The sequence below is a fragment of the Neurospora crassa genome, linkage group VI (assembly GCF_000182925.2).
Source record: "Neurospora crassa OR74A linkage group VI, whole genome shotgun sequence".
Taxonomy (NCBI): Eukaryota; Fungi; Ascomycota; class Sordariomycetes; order Sordariales; family Sordariaceae; genus Neurospora; species Neurospora crassa.
Window position 1 is genome coordinate 2766464 of NC_026506.1, and position 18868 is coordinate 2785331.

The 18868-nt window shown below is 51.1% G+C and overlaps 4 protein-coding genes across 7 annotated transcripts; 3 read left to right on the forward strand and 1 right to left on the reverse strand.

Annotated features, from left to right (window-relative positions):
- Positions 1 to 31: 31 nt before the first annotated feature.
- NCU09865 (methylase) lies at positions 32 to 957 on the forward strand. Its single transcript, XM_955089.3, has one exon. It carries the CDS (start codon positions 278 to 280, stop codon positions 926 to 928), a length of 651 nt encoding a protein of 216 aa, XP_960182.3. The 5' UTR covers positions 32 to 277; the 3' UTR covers positions 929 to 957.
- Positions 958 to 2288: 1331 nt separating this feature from the next.
- On the forward strand, positions 2289 to 11294 carry NCU09866 (thyroid hormone receptor interactor 12; the record flags this gene model as incomplete). 4 transcript variants are annotated; one of them, XM_011396713.1, is made up of 7 exons in its annotated part: positions 2289 to 2364; positions 2554 to 3283; positions 4501 to 4932; positions 5013 to 5101; positions 5171 to 10141; positions 10199 to 10348; positions 10409 to 11294. In XM_011396713.1, the coding sequence occupies 6 exons, from the start codon at positions 3063 to 3065 to the stop codon at positions 10603 to 10605; spliced, it is 6060 nt and encodes a 2019-aa protein (XP_011395015.1). In that variant the 3' UTR covers positions 10606 to 11294. The 4 variants fall into 4 exon arrangements, with proteins under 4 accessions (XP_011395015.1, XP_011395014.1, XP_011395017.1 ...); XM_011396712.1 differs by having other exon boundaries at positions 2289 to 2360; positions 5013 to 5110; positions 5177 to 10141; XM_011396715.1 differs by lacking the exons at positions 2289 to 2364; positions 2554 to 3283 and having other exon boundaries at positions 4490 to 4932; positions 5013 to 5110; positions 10409 to 10931.
- A 424-nt stretch (positions 11295 to 11718) lies between these two features.
- On the forward strand, positions 11719 to 16300 carry NCU09867 (hypothetical protein). The gene has a single exon (XM_955091.2). The coding sequence runs from the start codon at positions 12059 to 12061 to the stop codon at positions 15908 to 15910; it is 3852 nt and encodes a 1283-aa protein (XP_960184.1). The 5' UTR covers positions 11719 to 12058; the 3' UTR covers positions 15911 to 16300.
- On the reverse strand, positions 16230 to 17102 carry NCU09868 (hypothetical protein). The gene has a single exon (XM_955092.3). It carries the CDS (start codon positions 16828 to 16830, stop codon positions 16435 to 16437), a length of 396 nt encoding a protein of 131 aa, XP_960185.1. The 5' UTR covers positions 16831 to 17102; the 3' UTR covers positions 16230 to 16434.
- Between the last annotated feature and the right edge of the window lie 1766 nt (positions 17103 to 18868).

Consider the following 18868-nt stretch of genomic DNA (forward strand, 5'->3'; position numbering starts at 1 on the left):
GCTTTCCAATATATCCTTGAGAAAATACCCGTCAACTCAATGTATATATGGTTCGATGTCAAAATAACATCAATGTCCTGAAGGCAGGGTAAAGACAGGGTGAAGAAAGGGTGAAGAGAGGGAGGAGAAGAGCATAAATACCAGATAGCCATCTCCTCTTCCTGAGAGAGAAGTTCAAAATACAGTCATCCTTCTTCATAGGTACCTACCTACCTTCAACAAGCCCCCCTTTGCATCCGCATTTCTCTTGTCTATACCACCACAGCTGAACGCCATAATGAGCCAAAACATCTACGACTCCATCGGCTTCTTCGAGTCCTACAGCAAGTATCCGCGCATGGAGAAGGGACTCGCCGGCGCATCGGAATGGCCCCTCCTGGAGACCATGCTGCCATCCAGTCTTGTGTCCAAGACCGTCCTCGACCTTGGGTGCGGTGACGGCTGGTTTTCCCGCTGGGCTCTCGACCGAGGGGCGAAAGCCGTATGCGCCATGGACGTGTCCCAGAACATGCTCAGCCGGGCCCGGGCTCTCAGTCCACCGGACCGATACCCGGCCATAACCTTCCGCCAAGTTGACATGGACACATTGGAGGGCCAGGACGGGGGACTGGATCCCGAAGCGAATGACGTTGCTTTCAGCGGCCTCGCCCTGCACTACCTCGTTAACCTCGAGGCGGCTCTCCGACAGGTCTTTAGGTCCCTTCGGCCGGGCGGCTTGTTCGTCTTTTCCGTCGAACACCCCATCTTCACGGCTCCTCAACGGCCGGGGTTCCAAAAGTCTGGTGCTGTCCAGGACTGGCCTTTGAGTAGTTACTTTGCCGAGGGAGAGCGAGAGGTCGACTGGCTGGGTGCGCCGGTGAGGAAGCAGCATCGAACCATTTCTAGGTCAGTAGGTAGCTCCGCGCTCCGAGCGAGGCTTGTGTGCTAACATGGGTTTCGTGCTCAAGCTATCTGAAGACACTCCGTACAGTGGGCTTCGAAGTGGTGGTGGTGGACGAATGGGGTGTTAGTGACGACGATAGCCGCAAACATCCCGACTGGCCCAATGATGGGGGGATTCCACGTTTTTTGCTCATCTCTGCGATAAAGAGAGTCGATGGAGCGGATAGTCTGAAAACAACATTGACTTGAGATTTTGTCGGTGTAACTGGACGAGTGGGCCCTAATAGGTAGACACGGCCTCCTCGGGTGGTTTGCAATCGGCGCTATAGGTACATGTGACTTTTCAGGCAAAGAGGCAAGCGAAAAAAAAAAAAAGAAAAAAAAAACATGATAGTCGTTGAACGTGAGAAAGTGCGTAGGAAGTGAAGTAATTGGCCATTTCTTATCTGGACTGCTTTACAGAGTAGCAGCTCAACATGGGGGTTGAGGTACAGGCCAATGCTGGTTTGATTGTTAGCTTGGTACACCAGGCACTCCTGCTGTACAATAAACATAGGGTACCAGACAAAATCTCTTTCGAATAGGCCTAAAGGTTATATGGATAAATTAAAAGGTATTAGTTGGATTTGATTTGGCATTTTGAATGCTAGAGATGGCGTGCCCAAGGTAAGATTATACATTAGTTAGCCATGAAAACGCATAGGAAAGTTGACACGACGTCTCGAACTACCAAACAAACCAGTACTGCCCGGACTGTAAGAGACCTTTCTGGGCCTAGCATTACAAGTGTTTTCCCCTTAAAGACTTAGGGATGCACTGTCTCAAATGACCTCACGCTTGAGACTTCAGCAGCATGCGCTTCGCATATATACAGCATACAGCATAGGCCCTGCACAGAACGACAGAAATGACACCATTATTTTTGGACACTTACTTGCCTAAAGAGACAAACTGACATATGAGGGCTGCAGAACGATGAGGTTAGAATGTCCTCTGGTTCTATGAGTTCATGGGGAGAGAGAGCGGCTCATCCCACTTTTTCCACAAGCCGAGCGAACCCAACCTTCTGCGCGACCATCCAACTACCTAGGTAACACTAGAGGTACAACCTAACGACATGCCCGTCCGCACCAACACAATGGAAGGCAGGGGTCATGCTGCCCGCATCCATCTCCGAACTATGTACTAGTGAACACTACCAGTACAGTATGAAGGCGCCAACTGGAACCGGTGGTGGACGGCCAACAAGCGCCCAGGGCAGGGCACCATCATGGCAATAGGTAGGTGGTCAACGGTTACCGGGGGGAGGGGGGTCCCACGGGAGTCGGCGGGTCGGAAGTGGAAGGGAAGCCTTTCCCAACATGTCCATCTTCCTCCTCTCTGTTGACCGATTCTCTTGCCGAACACTCAACTTCTCGTGAACGTTGTTGCCAATACCTGAACCATCGAACCCCCTCTCCGTCACTGCGTGCTTCTTTGTAGGTTAGTTGATCAGCCCTCGTGAACCACCAAACTTCATCTTGTGCAATATTTTCATTTATCGCATTGCCTTCCCGTTCCACTTTAAAGTCATATCCATCCCGCCACTGGCTGAGTGTTATCATCCAAGTGGAATCAATCAACCAACAACAAGCAACAACGACCAAGTCTAACCACTCATCCACATGACAGCCTGAGCCCGACAATACCGTATCGGCCTAACATCTACATACACAACACAACACCGAGGGACTCGACTACTCTCGTCTGTTCTGTCAACAGCCTTTCGACGAGCCCAAAGCGCAGCTACTTGGCGACTCGGACCACCCGTCGTCGTCTTCGATCGAGACTCGTCCAAGAGGCCAAACCATCATTTAGCCTAGCCCTTCCAAAGCGCGATACAGACCGCAATCGGCCCTTGGCAGCGAATGGTCTCACTACGGCGTACCACACCACTACGATTACTGTTGCCGCTCTTCGACGACCCAGGACCGATCACCACGACCGCCGCCGCCGCGAGCACCACGGCTTCCACTTGTTCCTCCATCCCATAACGTTCGACTAGGTTGCTGTAGAGGATAAGGTAGATATCCCTACCTAGAGGCACACACTCTGCCAGGGTATCCGATCCATCATATCTGTTACAAATCCGTTCTGTATCCCACCTCGGCCTCCGACCCGCCTGCCTCATGGCGTAATCCATGGCAGACCGAAGCCTTGCAAACCCGCGCTCCAGATCGGCTATCGACCACGATCACGCAGTGCGCCTGCCCTCTTCGCCATTGCCCGCACCACGCTCGCCCAACTCGACCATTTCCGACCCGTCCACGCCTTCCCCAAATCCCAAACGCATCCGGACCCTCGGCCCTCATACTACCCCGTCCTCTGCTCTCGCCGCCTTTAGTGTGAGCTCTCCTGCAAGGTAAGTCCAGAAAGAGAGAAAGAAAAGAGAGAGACAGAAAGTTGGAAACGAAGGAATCCATCCACGACACCACACCTGCACAACACAGAACACACAACGAACCCCAACACAAACAACCCCCCATCCAGACACACCATCCATCTAGACACATCTTGTTCCGTCCCTTCTGTACCATTTGTCCTCGCTGCTGCCCCTGCCTGCCCTTTCTGATTGCCTGCCCTCTGCACCGAGTACTCGGTTGGCAGAAAGAGGAGTGGGTATCAAATCTCGAACCCTCCACTTCCATCCCGAGTCGGGTTCGTTGTCGCCAAACACACTGCATCCTCCCCGTGCCTACTCTACCTAGCTTTGGCCAGCCAGCCAGCTCTGCTCTGTCTTCAATCAATGGAAGCAAAGCCTCGACCCGGAACAACAAGGCTGCCGCCATCTTGCATGCCATCTTGCCTGCCGTATTGAGGCCCTCCTCTGCCTGCCCCTTCGGCCCAGTACGTGCATATACCTCCAGCTGTACTCCATCTAGCTGGAACGACTCGAACAATCCACGAGCCGACCCTCATCAAAACAATTAGCTGTCGGTATATCGGCTCTGCCGGTCGCGTCCTGGTGAAAGAAGCACGCGAACGCAAGCATCATCCAGCAACTGCAGTACAGCACGCAGGTTCTGTTCCTACCGAAACAAAAAAAAAAAAAAAAAAAACCCAAAAAAGGAACGAGGGCAGTTCTTGAACACATCAAACCCATCCCACCAACGAACAACCTTATTAAATCTCGAGCTTCTCAATTTGGTTCGGTTACGGCTGTCAAACCTTTTGTCAGCTACGTCCAGACACCACTGGAAAAAACATCGGGGCACTGGCCATCAGGACCTCCTCTTTGCTGGAACCTGCACCGGCGAGGACCAAGTCCAGACCTGAAAGGGCGATCGACTGTCGATACATCCCAAGTCACCCCGCCATTTTCGCGATACACTCCTTCCGATCTGACCAACGGAGCATGTGTTTGGCTGGCCTTCAATATCTCGATTGTCCACAGGCACCTTCATCTTCACTCTTCCCCCACTCCATCACCATTTCCTTCTCGTCCCCTGTCCCTAGCCTTCCATATTAATAAGCCTGGCTTTTTTTTTTCTTGTCACTCTCCCCCCCAAAACAAAACTCGATCCATCCCCATCACGTCCCATGATACCGTTTGGCTCAATATTTACCCATGTCTACTAGACTTACGAGGTCCGCCGCCCGTCAAGCTGCGAGCCAGGCAGCCAACTTGAACAACTCGACTTCGACTGCTGCTGCTGCTCCTCAACCCGCCACTGGTGGAACGACTTCCCTCGCCGCGGAAGCTTCCTCTGCTCCACCTGCCGCCGCTCAGACCCTGGCTCGGTCCTCAAGTGCTAAGAAGCGCAAGACCACCGCCGCTGCAGAAGCTAACAGCCTTCCCGAGGCCGCTGCGGAGTTTCCATCCTCGGCCAGACGTTCGAAGCGACAGCGAGTGACGCAACCTGCTTCTCAATCTTCATCTTCCATTACCCATCCCGCCCAGCCTGCCGCCGCCGCCTCAAGTTCCGCCGCATCCTCCACGACCAAGAAGACAGCCACCACACGCCGCAAGAAAGGCAAGGCGCTAGCTACCTCTACAATGTCGAGCCCAGAGTATGTCATTATCAGCTCTCCCTATATTTTCTGGCAATCTCTATCCAGACTATAATGCTAATCTAACTCGTCTGTACTAGGAACTCGGCCGTTCCTCCTAACCCCCCGACAAACCCTTCTTCGGCATCAACAAGCCGTAGGTCGAGCCGTCACAAAAAGGATGCACAAGGTGAGCAAGGTGTGTCTGATATGTCCGATGTTACCCTTCCGCCCATACACACTCACTCAACCAATCCAGCATCAGCATCAGCCTCGAGCCGAAAATCAAAACGAAATGCCAAATCTTCATCTGCAGACCAAGATGTGGTCATGACCGGGACCGACGAGCACGAAAAGGACCCCACGCCACCTCCTCCGCCACCTCCCCCTCCGAAGGAGAGTCCTCCCACCGATAGTGACGAGCACGACGAGGATGATGAAGACGACGATGACCACCATCGTTACGACGACGATGATGACGATGAAGATGACGATCCCTTCACTGGTTTTGGTGGTCATGGGCGTCATCCCCACAGCCTTCAGGATACACTGAGGCATCTGAGTGGAATTATGTCGGGAGTCTCGGCTCAGGTGCGGAAAATAATGGCAGATCTGAAGCGGAAGGACGACCCGTCAATGCAACTTATGGCCCTGCATGAACTATCCACCCTTCTGCTCATGACAAACGAAGATCAACTGAGCGGGCATCTCCAACCCGACCAGGTTGTGCCTGAACTGGTAGCGCTGATGAGACCTAACGAGATTACTGGAGAGGAGAACCCTGAAATCCAACTTGTCGCCTGTCGTTGCCTCGCGAACCTGATGGAGGCCCTGCCGGGAAGCACATCGGCCTTGGTCTATGGGGGCGCAGTCCATATTCTGTGCGAGAAACTGCTACAGATCTCCTTCATCGACCTAGCCGAGCAAGCACTTAGCACTTTGGAAAAAATCTCTGTGGAATATCCCACAAGCGTCATGCGCGAAGGCGGCTTGACTGCCTGCCTGACTTATTTGGACTTTTTCGCAACCAGCACGCAACGCTCCGCTGTTACCACGGCTGCGAACTGCTGTCGCAACATCCCGGAAGATTCCTTTCCGGAAATTTTAGGTGTCATGCCCATCCTGTTGAACGTGCTTGGGAGTAGCGATCAGCGCATCGTTGAGCAGGCCTCGTTATGTGTCTCGCGCATTGCCGAGAGTTTCAAGTACCACCCGACAAAGTTGGAAGAGCTTATGAATGTGGATTTGCTCAAGGCCATTCTCCGTTTGCTACTTCCAGGCTCCACCAACCTGATCAGCCCGCACATTCACACTCAGTTCCTACGGGTTCTTGCGCTCACGGCAATGGCGAGTCCCCGTCTGTCGGCTGAACTCTTCAAGCTCAATGTAGTGGAGACGCTTTATCAGATCCTTACGGGCGTGTCCCCGCCGAGTGGGAACGACGACCTTGCTTCCAAGCTTGATAGTGTGCTCATAATGCAGGCTCTGATTCATAGACCTCGGGACCAGATCATTGAGACACTCAACGTCATTTGCGAACTGCTGCCTAGCGTGCCATTGCGCGACCCTTCGTCGATCAATTATACCGTGGAATTGGGCACGTTTGCAGGTCCTGTGGGTGGATCTGGGGAGAGCACTAGGAGAAGGACTGCAAACGAAAAACGTATCGAACACATGGAGGGCTGCAAGGAGGAGGTTCGGAGATTCGCCCTGATTCTATTCCCAACCCTCACGGATGCCTTTTCAAGCACCGTCAATCTCACTGTCCGTCAAAAGGTCTTGGCCGCTCAGCTCAAAATGCTCTCCAACTTGGACCAGGACATCCTGTCTGAGGCACTCAGATCAGTCCCTTATGCTTCTTTTCTGGCCTCCATTTTGTCCCAGCAAGACCATCCTCTGTTGGTTGGGCTGGCATTACAGGCCACTGAGTTGCTCATGAGTCGCTTGGATACAGTCTATCGCTATCAGCTTTACCGTGAAGGCGTGATTGCCGAAATCACCAAGCTGGCAGCTGATGCGCCTGAGCCAAAGAGAAAACACTCTCTTACCGAGCAAGAGGTCAAGGAGGAAACGAACCAAGCTGGGGAATCTCTCACCGGTGTCTCTGGCCGTCCCTCTGCACCTGACCAAGGTGTCGCCGACAAAGAACACCCAAAAACCTTGGAAGAGGACAAAGCAGATGACGAGGATGTTGAACACTCCGAACATGAATCCGGGGCTGAAGAGGGCGGTGAAGAACTCGATGAAGATGAGCCGGAAGACACAGAGAATGACGAGAACGACGAGAACGATGATGGAAATGAAAACGAGGTCAAGGACGACGATCAATCACCCGTCAGCTCCGAAGGAGAGACCATGTCACTGGACGGACCCCCGCGATACCTTTCAGATTTCCCCACAAACACGTACAAGTCGAGCATCCGGCAGGCTGCAAAGAAGTTCTTGGAGATGTATGAGACCGAGAAGCAGGGCAAAGCCATGAAGAAAAAGGCCAGCAAGATTCTAGCCAGCCTATCAGATCTTGCAACCGAGATCGAAGAGTTTTATCTCTGCCGTAAACCGGGTGGTCCGGTCATGGAGCACGGAACATTACTTTTTCAAAAGCTGGTCTCTTATTTCGATACTGACGTCCTCGAGAGCGTAACCAGTGCGGAACTTCTTGGCTCTGGAGTTGTTCGGGTCTTGGAACAGGTTTTCAGCAACCCCGACGAGGAGATGGCAGCTGCAGCACAAAATGCGTTCTTGCAGGTGTTCATGGGATACAGTGTCAAGTCGAAGCCCAAGACAGCCACCGCAGACTCACCCGCAACACCTTTCAGTGTCTTGATCCACAAGTTGCAAGATTTACTGAGCAGGTCTGAGCATTTTGAGGTGATCACAGCTCACCACAACTCATTCGACGGGAGCCGTAGCACGGCAGCGTCAATGTTGGCTAAGCAGATACGCCTCAAGCTTGTGGCCGATGAAGATTCAGATATCCCCCGGTCCTACCGTAACATCATGGTGTCAATTCACGCTATCACGACCTTCAAGTCACTGGACGATTATTTGCGCCCCAGAATTAGCTTGTCGGATCGTCCTCACGGAGCCTCTAGGCGAGATGCTGTGACTAGAGCTCTGGCCGCCATGGGTGCCTCGGGCTTCATGGGGGCGGCAGCAGCGGCAGCCCGTCTCGCGGAGAGAGGATTGCCACCCTCCAGCCGATCGACCCCTGCACCACCGCCGGCGGCTGCCCCTGCTCAAGCATCTGGTTCGCGGTCTTCACGCAAGCCCAAATCCAAGTCCCAACCCACTACCGAAACTCCGACGACGCCAGACGCCGCTACATCCAAGGAAAAGGGTGGCTTGCGACGCTCCGCTCGTAAGCAAGCTGCATCTGATAGCTCTCTCCCACGTCAACCTCCGGAGGAGGACGACCTTGAAAATGCGCTTGAATGTGCCGACGAAAGGCAATTGTCGGATGATGAAGACGAGGCAGCCGATAGTAGCGATCTCAACGTACTGCGTGATTTAGATGAAGGCATGGACGATGCTCCCACCCCCGACCCGACAGCTGTGAACATGGAAGTGGCCGCCGGCGGCAGGATTACCGCGCGCAAAGAGGACGGGACCAGAGTTGCCACTCCGGGCCAAGGCAAGCCTGCACCGCCCCCACAGAACCGAACAAGCGCCCTGACGGCGGGGTTGCAAAACACTCCCACGCCTCAGGCCGCGTCGAGGCCTATGTCATATTCTGGAGCTCTTCAAGCTGTTCCTCAGGATTGGCACATAGAGTTCAGCGTCGACGGCAAGGTCATTCCTAATGAGACTACCATCTACCGAGCCGTTCATAGCTCTAGCCTCACCGCCGACGAGCACGTTACCAGAAGCATATGGTCCGCCGTCCATCCCATCAAATTTAGACGTGTACCTGGCCCGCCTCCCCCTGAACCCGTTGGCTTTAGCCCATCCTCTGACGTCGGGGTAGAGGCGGATGAGAACGGCACTCCCGGGTCCTTGGCAAAGCATCCCATCACTCTGTCGATTCTTCGTTTGCTAAAGCGACTCCATGATCTGAACGCCAATATCGACGAAGTCCTAGTCGAGAATAGAGAAACGCTGAAGTTGAACGTTGAGCCTTTGTCTCAGTTTGTCAACACTAAACTGACCGCAAAGCTGAACCGTCAGCTGGAGGAGCCTCTGATTGTAGCGAGCAACTGCTTGCCCAGCTGGAGCGAGGATCTAGCAAGGCTCTACCCCTTCCTGTTCCCCTTTGAAACTCGCCACCTCTTCCTTCAATCTACCTCATTTGGTTACGCCCGATCAATGGCACGCTGGAACGCGCAGTCTCAGGAGGAGCGCCGAAACGGCCGAGATGATCGGCCGTACTTGGGACGGCTGCAGCGCCAAAAGGTCAGGATTTCTCGGTCTAAAATTCTTGAATCGGCAGTCAAGGTCATGGAGTTGTACGGCGCTTCGCAAAGCATCCTGGAGGTGGAATATTTTGAAGAGGTGGGAACCGGATTAGGTCCCACACTTGAGTTTTACTCGACCGTTTCCAAGGAGTTCTCCAAGAGGAAGCTGAAGCTTTGGCGGGATAACGAGCTCAATGGGGATGATGATTTTGTCTCTGGACCTACCGGGCTGTTCCCCCGGCCGCTGAGCGATGAATTTGCTAGCTCGGAAGAAGGAGAAAAGATTCTGCAGCTCTTCAAGGTGCTGGGCAAGTTTGTCGCCCGATCAATGATTGATTCGCGCATTATTGATATCAACTTCAATCCCCTGTTCTTCCGCGTGGGCGACTCGACTGCCACACGGCCTACGCTTGCGACCATCAAATCGGTAGACCCGGTCGTGGCCAGGTCGCTGATGACGATCAAGAAGTTTTCGCTGGCCAAGAAGGAGATTGACGAAGATCCAAACCGGAGTGCCGTTCAAAAGGTGGCGGACACGGAAAACATCACGATTGATAACTTCAAGATTGATGACCTTTACCTCGATTTCACCCTTCCCGGCTACCCTGAAGTCGAACTTGTTTCGAACGGATCCCAGACGCGGCTCACCATTGAGAATGTGGATCTTTACTTGGAAAAGGTGATTGATATGACGTTGGGTAGTGGTGTCCGTCGCCAGATCGAAGCTTTCCGCAGTGGATTTTCCCAGGTGTTCCCCTATTCGGCCCTGAGTTCTTTCACGCCTGATGAGTTGTGCACCCTTTTCGGACGGGTAGATGAGGATTGGTCGCTGGAGAGTAAGTTAACGAGGCATCCGAGATTGCACATGACAGCCTTGCTAACCGTTGTTCTAGCCCTCAACGACTCGATCAAGGCGGATCACGGATACAACATGGATAGCAAGAGCGTTAGGAATCTCTTGCAGATCATGAGTGAGCTCACGCTAGCAGAGCGCCGTGATTTCCTTCAGTTCACAACCGGAAGCCCGAAGCTACCTATTGGAGGTAAGCAGCACGTCTATCTTGTATGGCTGAACAGAGTGATGGCTAATTCGGACATGACAGGCTTCAAGAGCTTGAACCCCATGTTCACGGTTGTGTGCAAGCCCAGCGAGGCACCTTATACCTCGGACGACTACCTGCCAAGCGTGATGACGTGCGTCAACTACCTCAAACTTCCCGACTACTCGGACATTGGCGTTTTGAAGAAGCAGCTCTTCACTGCCATGAAGGAAGGACAAGGAGCATTCCATTTGTCGTAAAGGGGGGAAAACCATGAGAGCAGGTGGACATTCGCCTTTAGCTGGGATGAGCAGTAGGTATTTGGCCCGCTGCTAGTTTCACCTAACATGTGCCTGTGAAAATATACGGTTTTGGGAAGTGTTTTACTCTCGTACCACTCCCCTCTGCTGTACCTGCCTTTGTTCTTTTTCATTCAATTAACGCGGGCCAGGGAAAGACATAGCATGAACGGTGTGCGGATTACTGGTGGAAATGTCAGATTCTATAGTTGAAGCCTCAAGTGTTTTTATGCAGTACGTTCATGCTTATTAGTTTGCATTCTGGACGGTGTGCAGGAAACAGGAAGACCTTGATAGGAGGATGATTTGTTATCTTGCTTTTTTTTTCTTTTTTTTTCTTTTTTTTTTTTTCCTTATCATGTCGTGTTCAGTTTCTTCACCAGATAGACTCGATCCAGGTGCCTTTCTTTAGAACAGGTGTTGAAGGGCAACAGAAGAAACAAGCAACTTGTGAGCGAAATTCGGGGGGTGTTGTTTTCTGAGCGTTACAGCAGATGAGGGCGAAAATTGATGATGAGCGATAAAACAAAAGCGCAACAAGGAATGGAGATGGAGCAAGGATAAGAATCAGAAGAGTGGTTGACGGCAGGACGCAGAGGGGTGGTGATGGTGGTGATGGGTGAGGAGAGGGCAACAAGACTCGCGGGGAGCAAGCTTAGACCATCAAGGTACTCAAAACTGGATCGGACTGGCAACATGGAAGTGGTTATTAGCATTGCTGGTTAACAGTGTATACTTAGTGTGATGTTTTAGACTGATAGGCAATCAAAAAAGCAATACCTATGCATGCCACGGCCATTGTGCGTTGAAAAGAGATTCATAGATGTATATCTAGAGGTAGAGTGACAATACTGCTGCTGTTCAAGAGTACTACAGTATGTAGACCACTACATGTACGATGTTAGGTGGTCCATGTTAAGAGAGGGATCACCAAACCTGATTGATGATGATGTCGGCTGCAGTGATATTGGTGCACTAACACATGGTGGTTATAGTGAGGGCCCACTTTGTAACATGTGCGAACGCGTGCTGTACGCGCCTGCTGACCTCCACCACCACCATCACCACTACGTACCAGGGCATCCGATGCCGCGTCGTGTACCTGGACACACATACCTCACCTCTACTTCTACATCCAGCCGGACCTTAGGTAGCTATTTCAAATCGTCCTGGATTACGCTTGAACATTCATATCTATTTCACATACAATCAAGTTGGCACGCTACTATTAACCACCATCACCCGCCGCGGACAACCAATCGCCAGACAGGGCACTGCGCCCAAACTATCCCCCAGACCAGTCACAATACCCGACTCTTCAATACGACGACCGACATTCCCGGTTACAACATATTGATCATTTCAATTGGCAAGAAGGCTTCCTCCGAACAAGGGGGCGGCCAACCAGACCGCCATGGCGCCCCAAACGAGAGCTCGAGATCGCCTTCGCCAGACGACATCACGCGAATACCACTCGTCACCCATCCCGCAACAAGTCCACTTTCCCGCCCGAAGCCGAGTTGTCAAGACATATGGCAAAAGGACCCCTTCACGAACCGCTTTGCGACAGCAGACTTTGACCCAGATCGGCTTCCCTCTGACCATGCAACCAGACACCGACGGCTCCGAGCTGTTGGAAACGCTCGAAACACCTGTTCCGGCCAAGAAGAAAGGACGAGACTCCAAGCGAAGGAAGACAATGGGCGACACTCCCAACCCGAGTTCATCTTTCCACACCCAAACACTTACCCAGTTCCTGTCTGGCAAGGAGGACGACGAGGACGACAAGGAGGACTTGTTGATCAAGGACTCGCAGGACGAAGGAGATGATGAAGACGTACAAGATAATCTGGACGACATGTATGATCTGCCCAAAGAGTCATCACCAAAACTTACATCGCAAAAGAAGCCAGTGGCCAAGAAACCAAAGAGTGTCAGGGGAAAGAAGGCCAAGGCCAAAGGGAAAGCAAAAGTCAAGGAAGAAGCATCGCTAGTGCCGCACACACCCAGTACCAAAAGGATCAAGGTCAACATAGATGAGGTCCCATCTTCGCAACCAACACCGTTTACACCCATGCTGGGAAACAGTGAATACAGTCCTATTGGACCCTACAGGTCACCTCTAAAGAACAAGTCGACTAATACCGGTGCGCCCGCACCCACACTCGAAACCATCTCCAAACTACCCAGAAATCTGGAAATCCAGGACTCCTATAGTATAGGAGGCAGTAGTCCCTTCTCCATACATCAATCATCCTCTCCGCTCAAGAAGACTCCCATGTCTATTAGGAGTAAGCCCAAGCGCCAGCCACTGGCCGAGCTCCCTCTTCCTGAGGAGGGAGACGACAATGAATCGGGCTTGTCAGAAGGCGAGGAGCAGGCTACGCCAACAAAACCGAGAGCTGGGTCATCGGCAGTAAAGGGAAGCAGCGGGAAGAAACGGGCATTTGTTGAGATTCCAGATTCGGATGATGATCTTGAGAGTTTTGGTTCATCACCTGCTATGAGCAGGATCGCGAAGACGCCCACGAACCAGAGAGTTATAGTGCCCCCGCCGGACTCGGCAAAGGAGAATCGTACTCCTAAAGAGCAGCCACATGCGGAGGAAAATGAAGAGGAGAAAGCAGATGAGGAGATGGAGGAACAAGGTACACCAACGCCCACGGCTAGGCGCAGTGAGCGGCCTCGGGAGATACCATCATCCAGCGCCGAAGACATGGACTACGATAGCGACGAGAGTTCCCTATCACCAGTGCTGAGCAGTTCACCGCAAGCGAGCCGCGAGCTTGGAAATTCTAGCCAGCATGCTGCTGTCAATCAGCCCATTCCGGACACAACACATGGCAATGACCAGTCGCACATCACCCGCACCCCGACTGCGAAACGAAAGGTGCAAATCGAGCTGCCTTCCATGACCGACGACGGCAATGCCACCGGCGAAGAGGTGCTGAAAGAGACACCCCATCGCAAGTCGGCTACCACTAAGAAGCCATCCCCGCCCTCCGCCGCCGGCCGACGCAAAGTACAAATCGAGCTCCCACCCCAAAGCACCGGAAAGGCAGCAGAGAAGGATCAAGACCAACAGGCCGAAGATGAAGAAGAAGAAGATGAAGAAATCCTCAAAGAAACCCCACACCGCAAGACCACCCGCTTTTCGAAAATCTCCCCTCGCCAAAAGGCATCACCATCTGGACCCATCATCCGCTCCCAGCGCTCCCAACGTCACACCCAGCGGCAAACCCAACGTTCCCAACTCTACAGCCAGGGTCTTGAATCCCAACGAGTCCCCATGGAGGTCATTCGCGCCATGGGCCCGCCTACCGACACCTCTGACGTCATCATCGTCGTGCCGGCTCGCCATCTCGAGGAGATCGTAGCGGGCACGCGAGACCACGAGTTCCGCCCGCATGTGCTGCCGGCCGTCAGGGCGTGGTTCTATGCCACGGAGCCAGTAAACGAGGTCAAGTATATGGCTACGCTAGGAGAGGCAAGGAAGCCCGGGGAGATTGAGGGAGGGAGTGGGGTGGGGAATGAGGAGTTCAATAGGGGTGAGAGTGTTAGTTTTGTCCCTGGCATGAGTGGGAGTGGGAGTGGTCGTGTTGTTAGCAGTGGGAGCAGTAGTGAGGCTGCGGCGACTACCACGCCCAACAAGTTTGCGCACAAGCTGTTGCAGGTGTATCAGCTTAATGATCCGGTCAAGAAGGATGAGTTGGAGGAGCATGGTTTTGGAAAAGGCCTGCCGACGAGATATCGGCTGTTGCCACCGGCGGCGGTGGGCGATTTGTTGGCGAATTTGAGGTGTGCGCTTTTTGCGGACGAGGGCGAGGAAGACGGTAAGGAGGGGGAAGATGAGGGAGGCAGGCTTGAGGCTATTGAAGAAGGAGATGAAGAGGATGAGGAGATGGGTGGGGCGGTGGAAGGGGCAGGAGAGACGACAGACAGTCAACCCGACCATGGGGAATCTGTCTCCCAGCAGCTGGAGCAGCAGTTGAGAAGCGATATCATGCGCTCGACGCAGATGATGCTCTCGGATGACGCGAGATCCCCCGGCCAAGGAGGAGCACTGTTAAGACACGATTCAACGATAGATTCCAGCCCACAAAGACCTCCTCCTGCACAGGTGACTTCGAGTCAAGGTCGGACAACGAGGTCTAGTCAACCTCGGATGACGGTGACCAAGGTTACGAAGAAACAAGTACAGGTCACAAAGAAGTTTCACTTCGCGGCACTAGAGATGGAGGAAGATGACGATGACCTTGACCTTGATCTCGGCAAGGAAGGGATGAAAACCCCTCCTCCTGCCCTGCCTCCTCGCTCACGGTCAACAGTAGCTTCAGCTTCAACTTCTACTCCAGCTTCAAAAACCCGCACCGGCCGCAAAAGCAGCGATAGTCGCAGTAGCCAAGCTATCCAAAGCCAATTTCAAACCGAGACACGCCAAACCCGTCGCCAGAGCCAACGTCTAACGAGTAGTCAGCTTCAGCAGGAATTCGACGAAAGGCAAACTACCAAGACAAAAGCAACAAGAACAAAGGCTTTACAAGAAAAGGCCTCCATGCCACCACCTCCCTCACCTGCTAAACCGCGTGGCGGTAGTAAAGTCACTACTAGCGCCCTTGCTAAACTCAACAAAGCCACCACTGCCCGCGCTTCGAATTTTGGCTTCGGTGCCGGCCATAACAATCCCAATTACAACACCGCCCGCCCTTCGCAAGCGACAACCGCCAGCGGGCCGTCTAGTCCTATTATTCCGACCAGGCCGGAAGAGGAAGAACAGGAAGAGTCTTCGCTGCCCCAACTCAGTCGGGGCAGAGGCGTAGTAGGTACAGGTAGAGGAAGGGGTCAAGGTAGCGTCAGAAGTCAAGCCCTCTCCGAATCCGTCACCGCCTCCGAGTCCTCAGTCGTCAGACCAGCGATACCTGATGACGTTGATGACTCCCATATTCTGTTGTCTTCTTCTTCGATACCGGAGCCTCTGGACTTTCATCATCATGGAGAAGGTAGTAATAGCACCACGCCTACTGGCATGAGGAATCGTACCAGAGGGGAGAGGAGAACTCCCGGCAGTGGCAGCGGTAGTGGCAGCGGTAGAGGAGGCTCAGAACGGCTACCAATGAGTTCCCAAGCTCTTGCGTCTTTGGCCCCGGATAGCTTGTTGATGGATGTCGAGGGAGTTAGGCCGCCGCCTGAGTTGGTAGTTTGGGATTCTGAGGAGGATGTGGATGAAGATGAGACGGCTAGTGAGGATGACGGGGACTTGAACTGAACCATTACCTAAGAGTTCGGAGGGGGTGGGTCGGTGTAGGTCATACATGCACTTAATGAATGGAGTTGGAACTGGTCACGAACGGGCCATCGATCGGTTACGAACTCAATGGAAACAGTTGATTATGTTGGGATTTTGTACATGTTGGGAAACTGGTTGGGAAAGGGTTGACAAAGGGTTAGCGAAGGGTTATACTGAATGGGTGTCTTTTCATGTGATGGCTTGGGGTCTCTGGTTTGAACCTCTGCATAATTACTTCGGTATATAAAGTTCACACGCCGAGTATTGTGGATATCATCCAGAAGAAGCAGAATGCTTCCAGCTCTGTATACGAGTCATGTACTTTTTATATTATTATTTCCAATCATACTGTTTCGATCGATCAGTCGCATCAGTTAAGCCAAACCCCCCAAAACCATCTCTCAGATGCATCACCACCAAGAACACCTATCCTTCCCATCTTTCTCTTTTTTCCATCTTCACCAACCCCCACTCTCTTTCCTTCTTTCCCCCAACCCATTCATTCACAAACCCCCCACCAATCCAACAACCAAAACCCCCATCGCTCCTAGTCCTCCCATCACCCCCGTAACCCCCGTAACCCTCGCACCCCCAGCAGTACTTGTCGACGTCGTCGTCGTGGCCGTCTTTGTAGCCGTGGCCGTCACCGTAGCTGTATCCACAGCACCAGCACCACCACCAGCAGCAGTAGTAGTACTAGGCACCGTGTGCCAAGTTGATTCAGTCGTGGTGGCGGTGGGCACCAAGCCATTGTTGGCATTGGTGTTGGTTTGGATGGTGAATACGTCTTGAGGTTGGCGGGGGTTTATGTTGTTGTTGTTGTTGTTAATGCCAAAGGCGAGGATGGTGGTGGGTGCTGCTGTTGCGGCGAGGAGGAGGGGGAGGAGGTGGGTGCGCATTTTGTGTATCTCTTTTTTTTTGTGTTTTTAGAAAAGAGATGGTAGGGTGAAGTTTGTTTAGTGGTTTGGTGAGAAGGGGGTTTTGGTTTTTGTGAGGTGTGAGGTGTGTATAAGATCTTGTGGTTGGTTGGTTGTCGGTTGTTGTGTGTTGAAGTCAGGCCAAGAGGAGGGAGGTGTGAGTTGAGGAGTTAGGTGATTCTATTTATCAATGACTGACTGGACTGATTCTGGTGCTTCGAGGCAGTCAAGAGAAACCAAAAAAATGGAAATAAAAATGCTTGGTGTACTGAATGAGGGGTGGGCTCATGGAATCGTTATATACACCTTCCCCTTCCTCTCTCTTTTCTTCCTTCCCTTTCCAGGCGTCATCATCATCAGCCCACGACCAATCCCTCTGGAGAGTCTGTCACCGACAATGAAAGAATCTCAAACCCTGGCTACCTATACTACCTTGCCCTGCCGCTCTGCTGTGTTACAATTGCATAGATCTAGCTGCCTATTTGGGAATAGGTGCCTAAAACAGCTGAGTTGTAAGTCTAAGATCCCAATGTAACGCAACGAAGCAATGGCTGGAAATCACGAGCGATTGCTTGATATCTGTTTGATAGGATGACAAAAAAGTTGCTGTTTGGTGCATTCGGTTTATCATTGGATTGGGCTGGACTGCTGTTCAACGCTTTTTTTTCTAACCAGTAACATATCATTCCCACACTCAATCGCCTGTGCAGTCTTGGCAAGAGGTGTGTGTGCGTGCACACACACACACACCGCACTTCTATATTATACAACTTCGTCAAAATTCATCATTTCACAACAATTTCTATATTAATTTGAAGCTATTTCAACGTACAAAATAATTACAATACCAATAATCAATCAAATCCATCGCAACAATACCTCCTAAAACAATCCTCAATTCAAAGCCCGCCGGCGTAAAGTAATTCCGTATTTAAAACGGCGCACTAATAGTCTATTTCAACGAGGATCAAAACTAGGAAGATCCTAGCCCAATAACTCTACAACGCACCTTATCCTACCCTAAAAAAAAAAGCCGTAAAGCCGAGCAATCTATTAAAATTATTCCCAAAACTATTCTACCTAAGAAGAAAGTTACTCCCATCAAAACTACTATTAAAAAGACCGCTATTAAAAAGGAGAAAGCTACTATACTAAAGCTAGAGCTAATCCTAATCCTAATCCTAAAGCCGCTATCGTCCCCCCCTAAACCTACGATACCTATTGAAATTTCTAGTAGCGAAGAGGACTCTAATAATAATAACGAAGTCGAATAATAGCTCCTTATCCGCCTTACCCCTAAAAAACGGACTTTCAATACTTTATTTTATCTATTAAGCAATAACAATAGCGAAATAACCTCCCTAATTAAACTAATTACTTCAACGCCACTAGCCTAGCCCCGTACTACCCGTAAGCCGGTCGCTATAGTACTACTGCCGCTGTATCTCAAATACCCTAATTTAATACAAATCTAATTTAATATAATCGGTTTATATATTACTATTAACCGTACTAAACTACCCGCTATCGAAGAACGTAATTTATTTAGAGAGGTTAAAATTAAGTAAAATAATAACGAACTCTATAAATAGCAATTTAAAACGATACTATTTAGCGAGATCTTATATATATAACGAAATTATATAGAAGATATTATTAGCAATAATATAACTATAGGGATAAAATAATTAATTTCTTTATACAATATTATATATACTACTACTACCTATAATAACCGCTACGCTTAGGTTATTATATATAATAAAATTATTCCCAAGAAGGATTTTTATAACGAATATAATAATATTAAATATAAGAGCGTTATAAAATTATACTTCTATTATATTAGCTAATATTATTATTTTACTATATTATTTAAATTTTAATTAACTAACCCGCTTACTAGTAAAATCCCAACTACCCTATCCTCCCGTAGTAATATACCTTCTATTCCTACCCCCTCTTATAATTTAATTAATCCTTTTATTACCCTAACCCTACGAACGGTTAATATACTATC

Coding starts and splice junctions, on each gene's coding strand:
- NCU09865 (XM_955089.3), top strand. CDS start 278: ATGAGCCAAAACATCTACGACTCCATCGGCTTCTTCGAGTCCTACAGC.
- NCU09867 (XM_955091.2), top strand. CDS start 12,059: ATGGCGCCCCAAACGAGAGCTCGAGATCGCCTTCGCCAGACGACATCA.
- NCU09868 (XM_955092.3), bottom strand. CDS start 16,830: ATGCGCACCCACCTCCTCCCCCTCCTCCTCGCCGCAACAGCAGCACCC.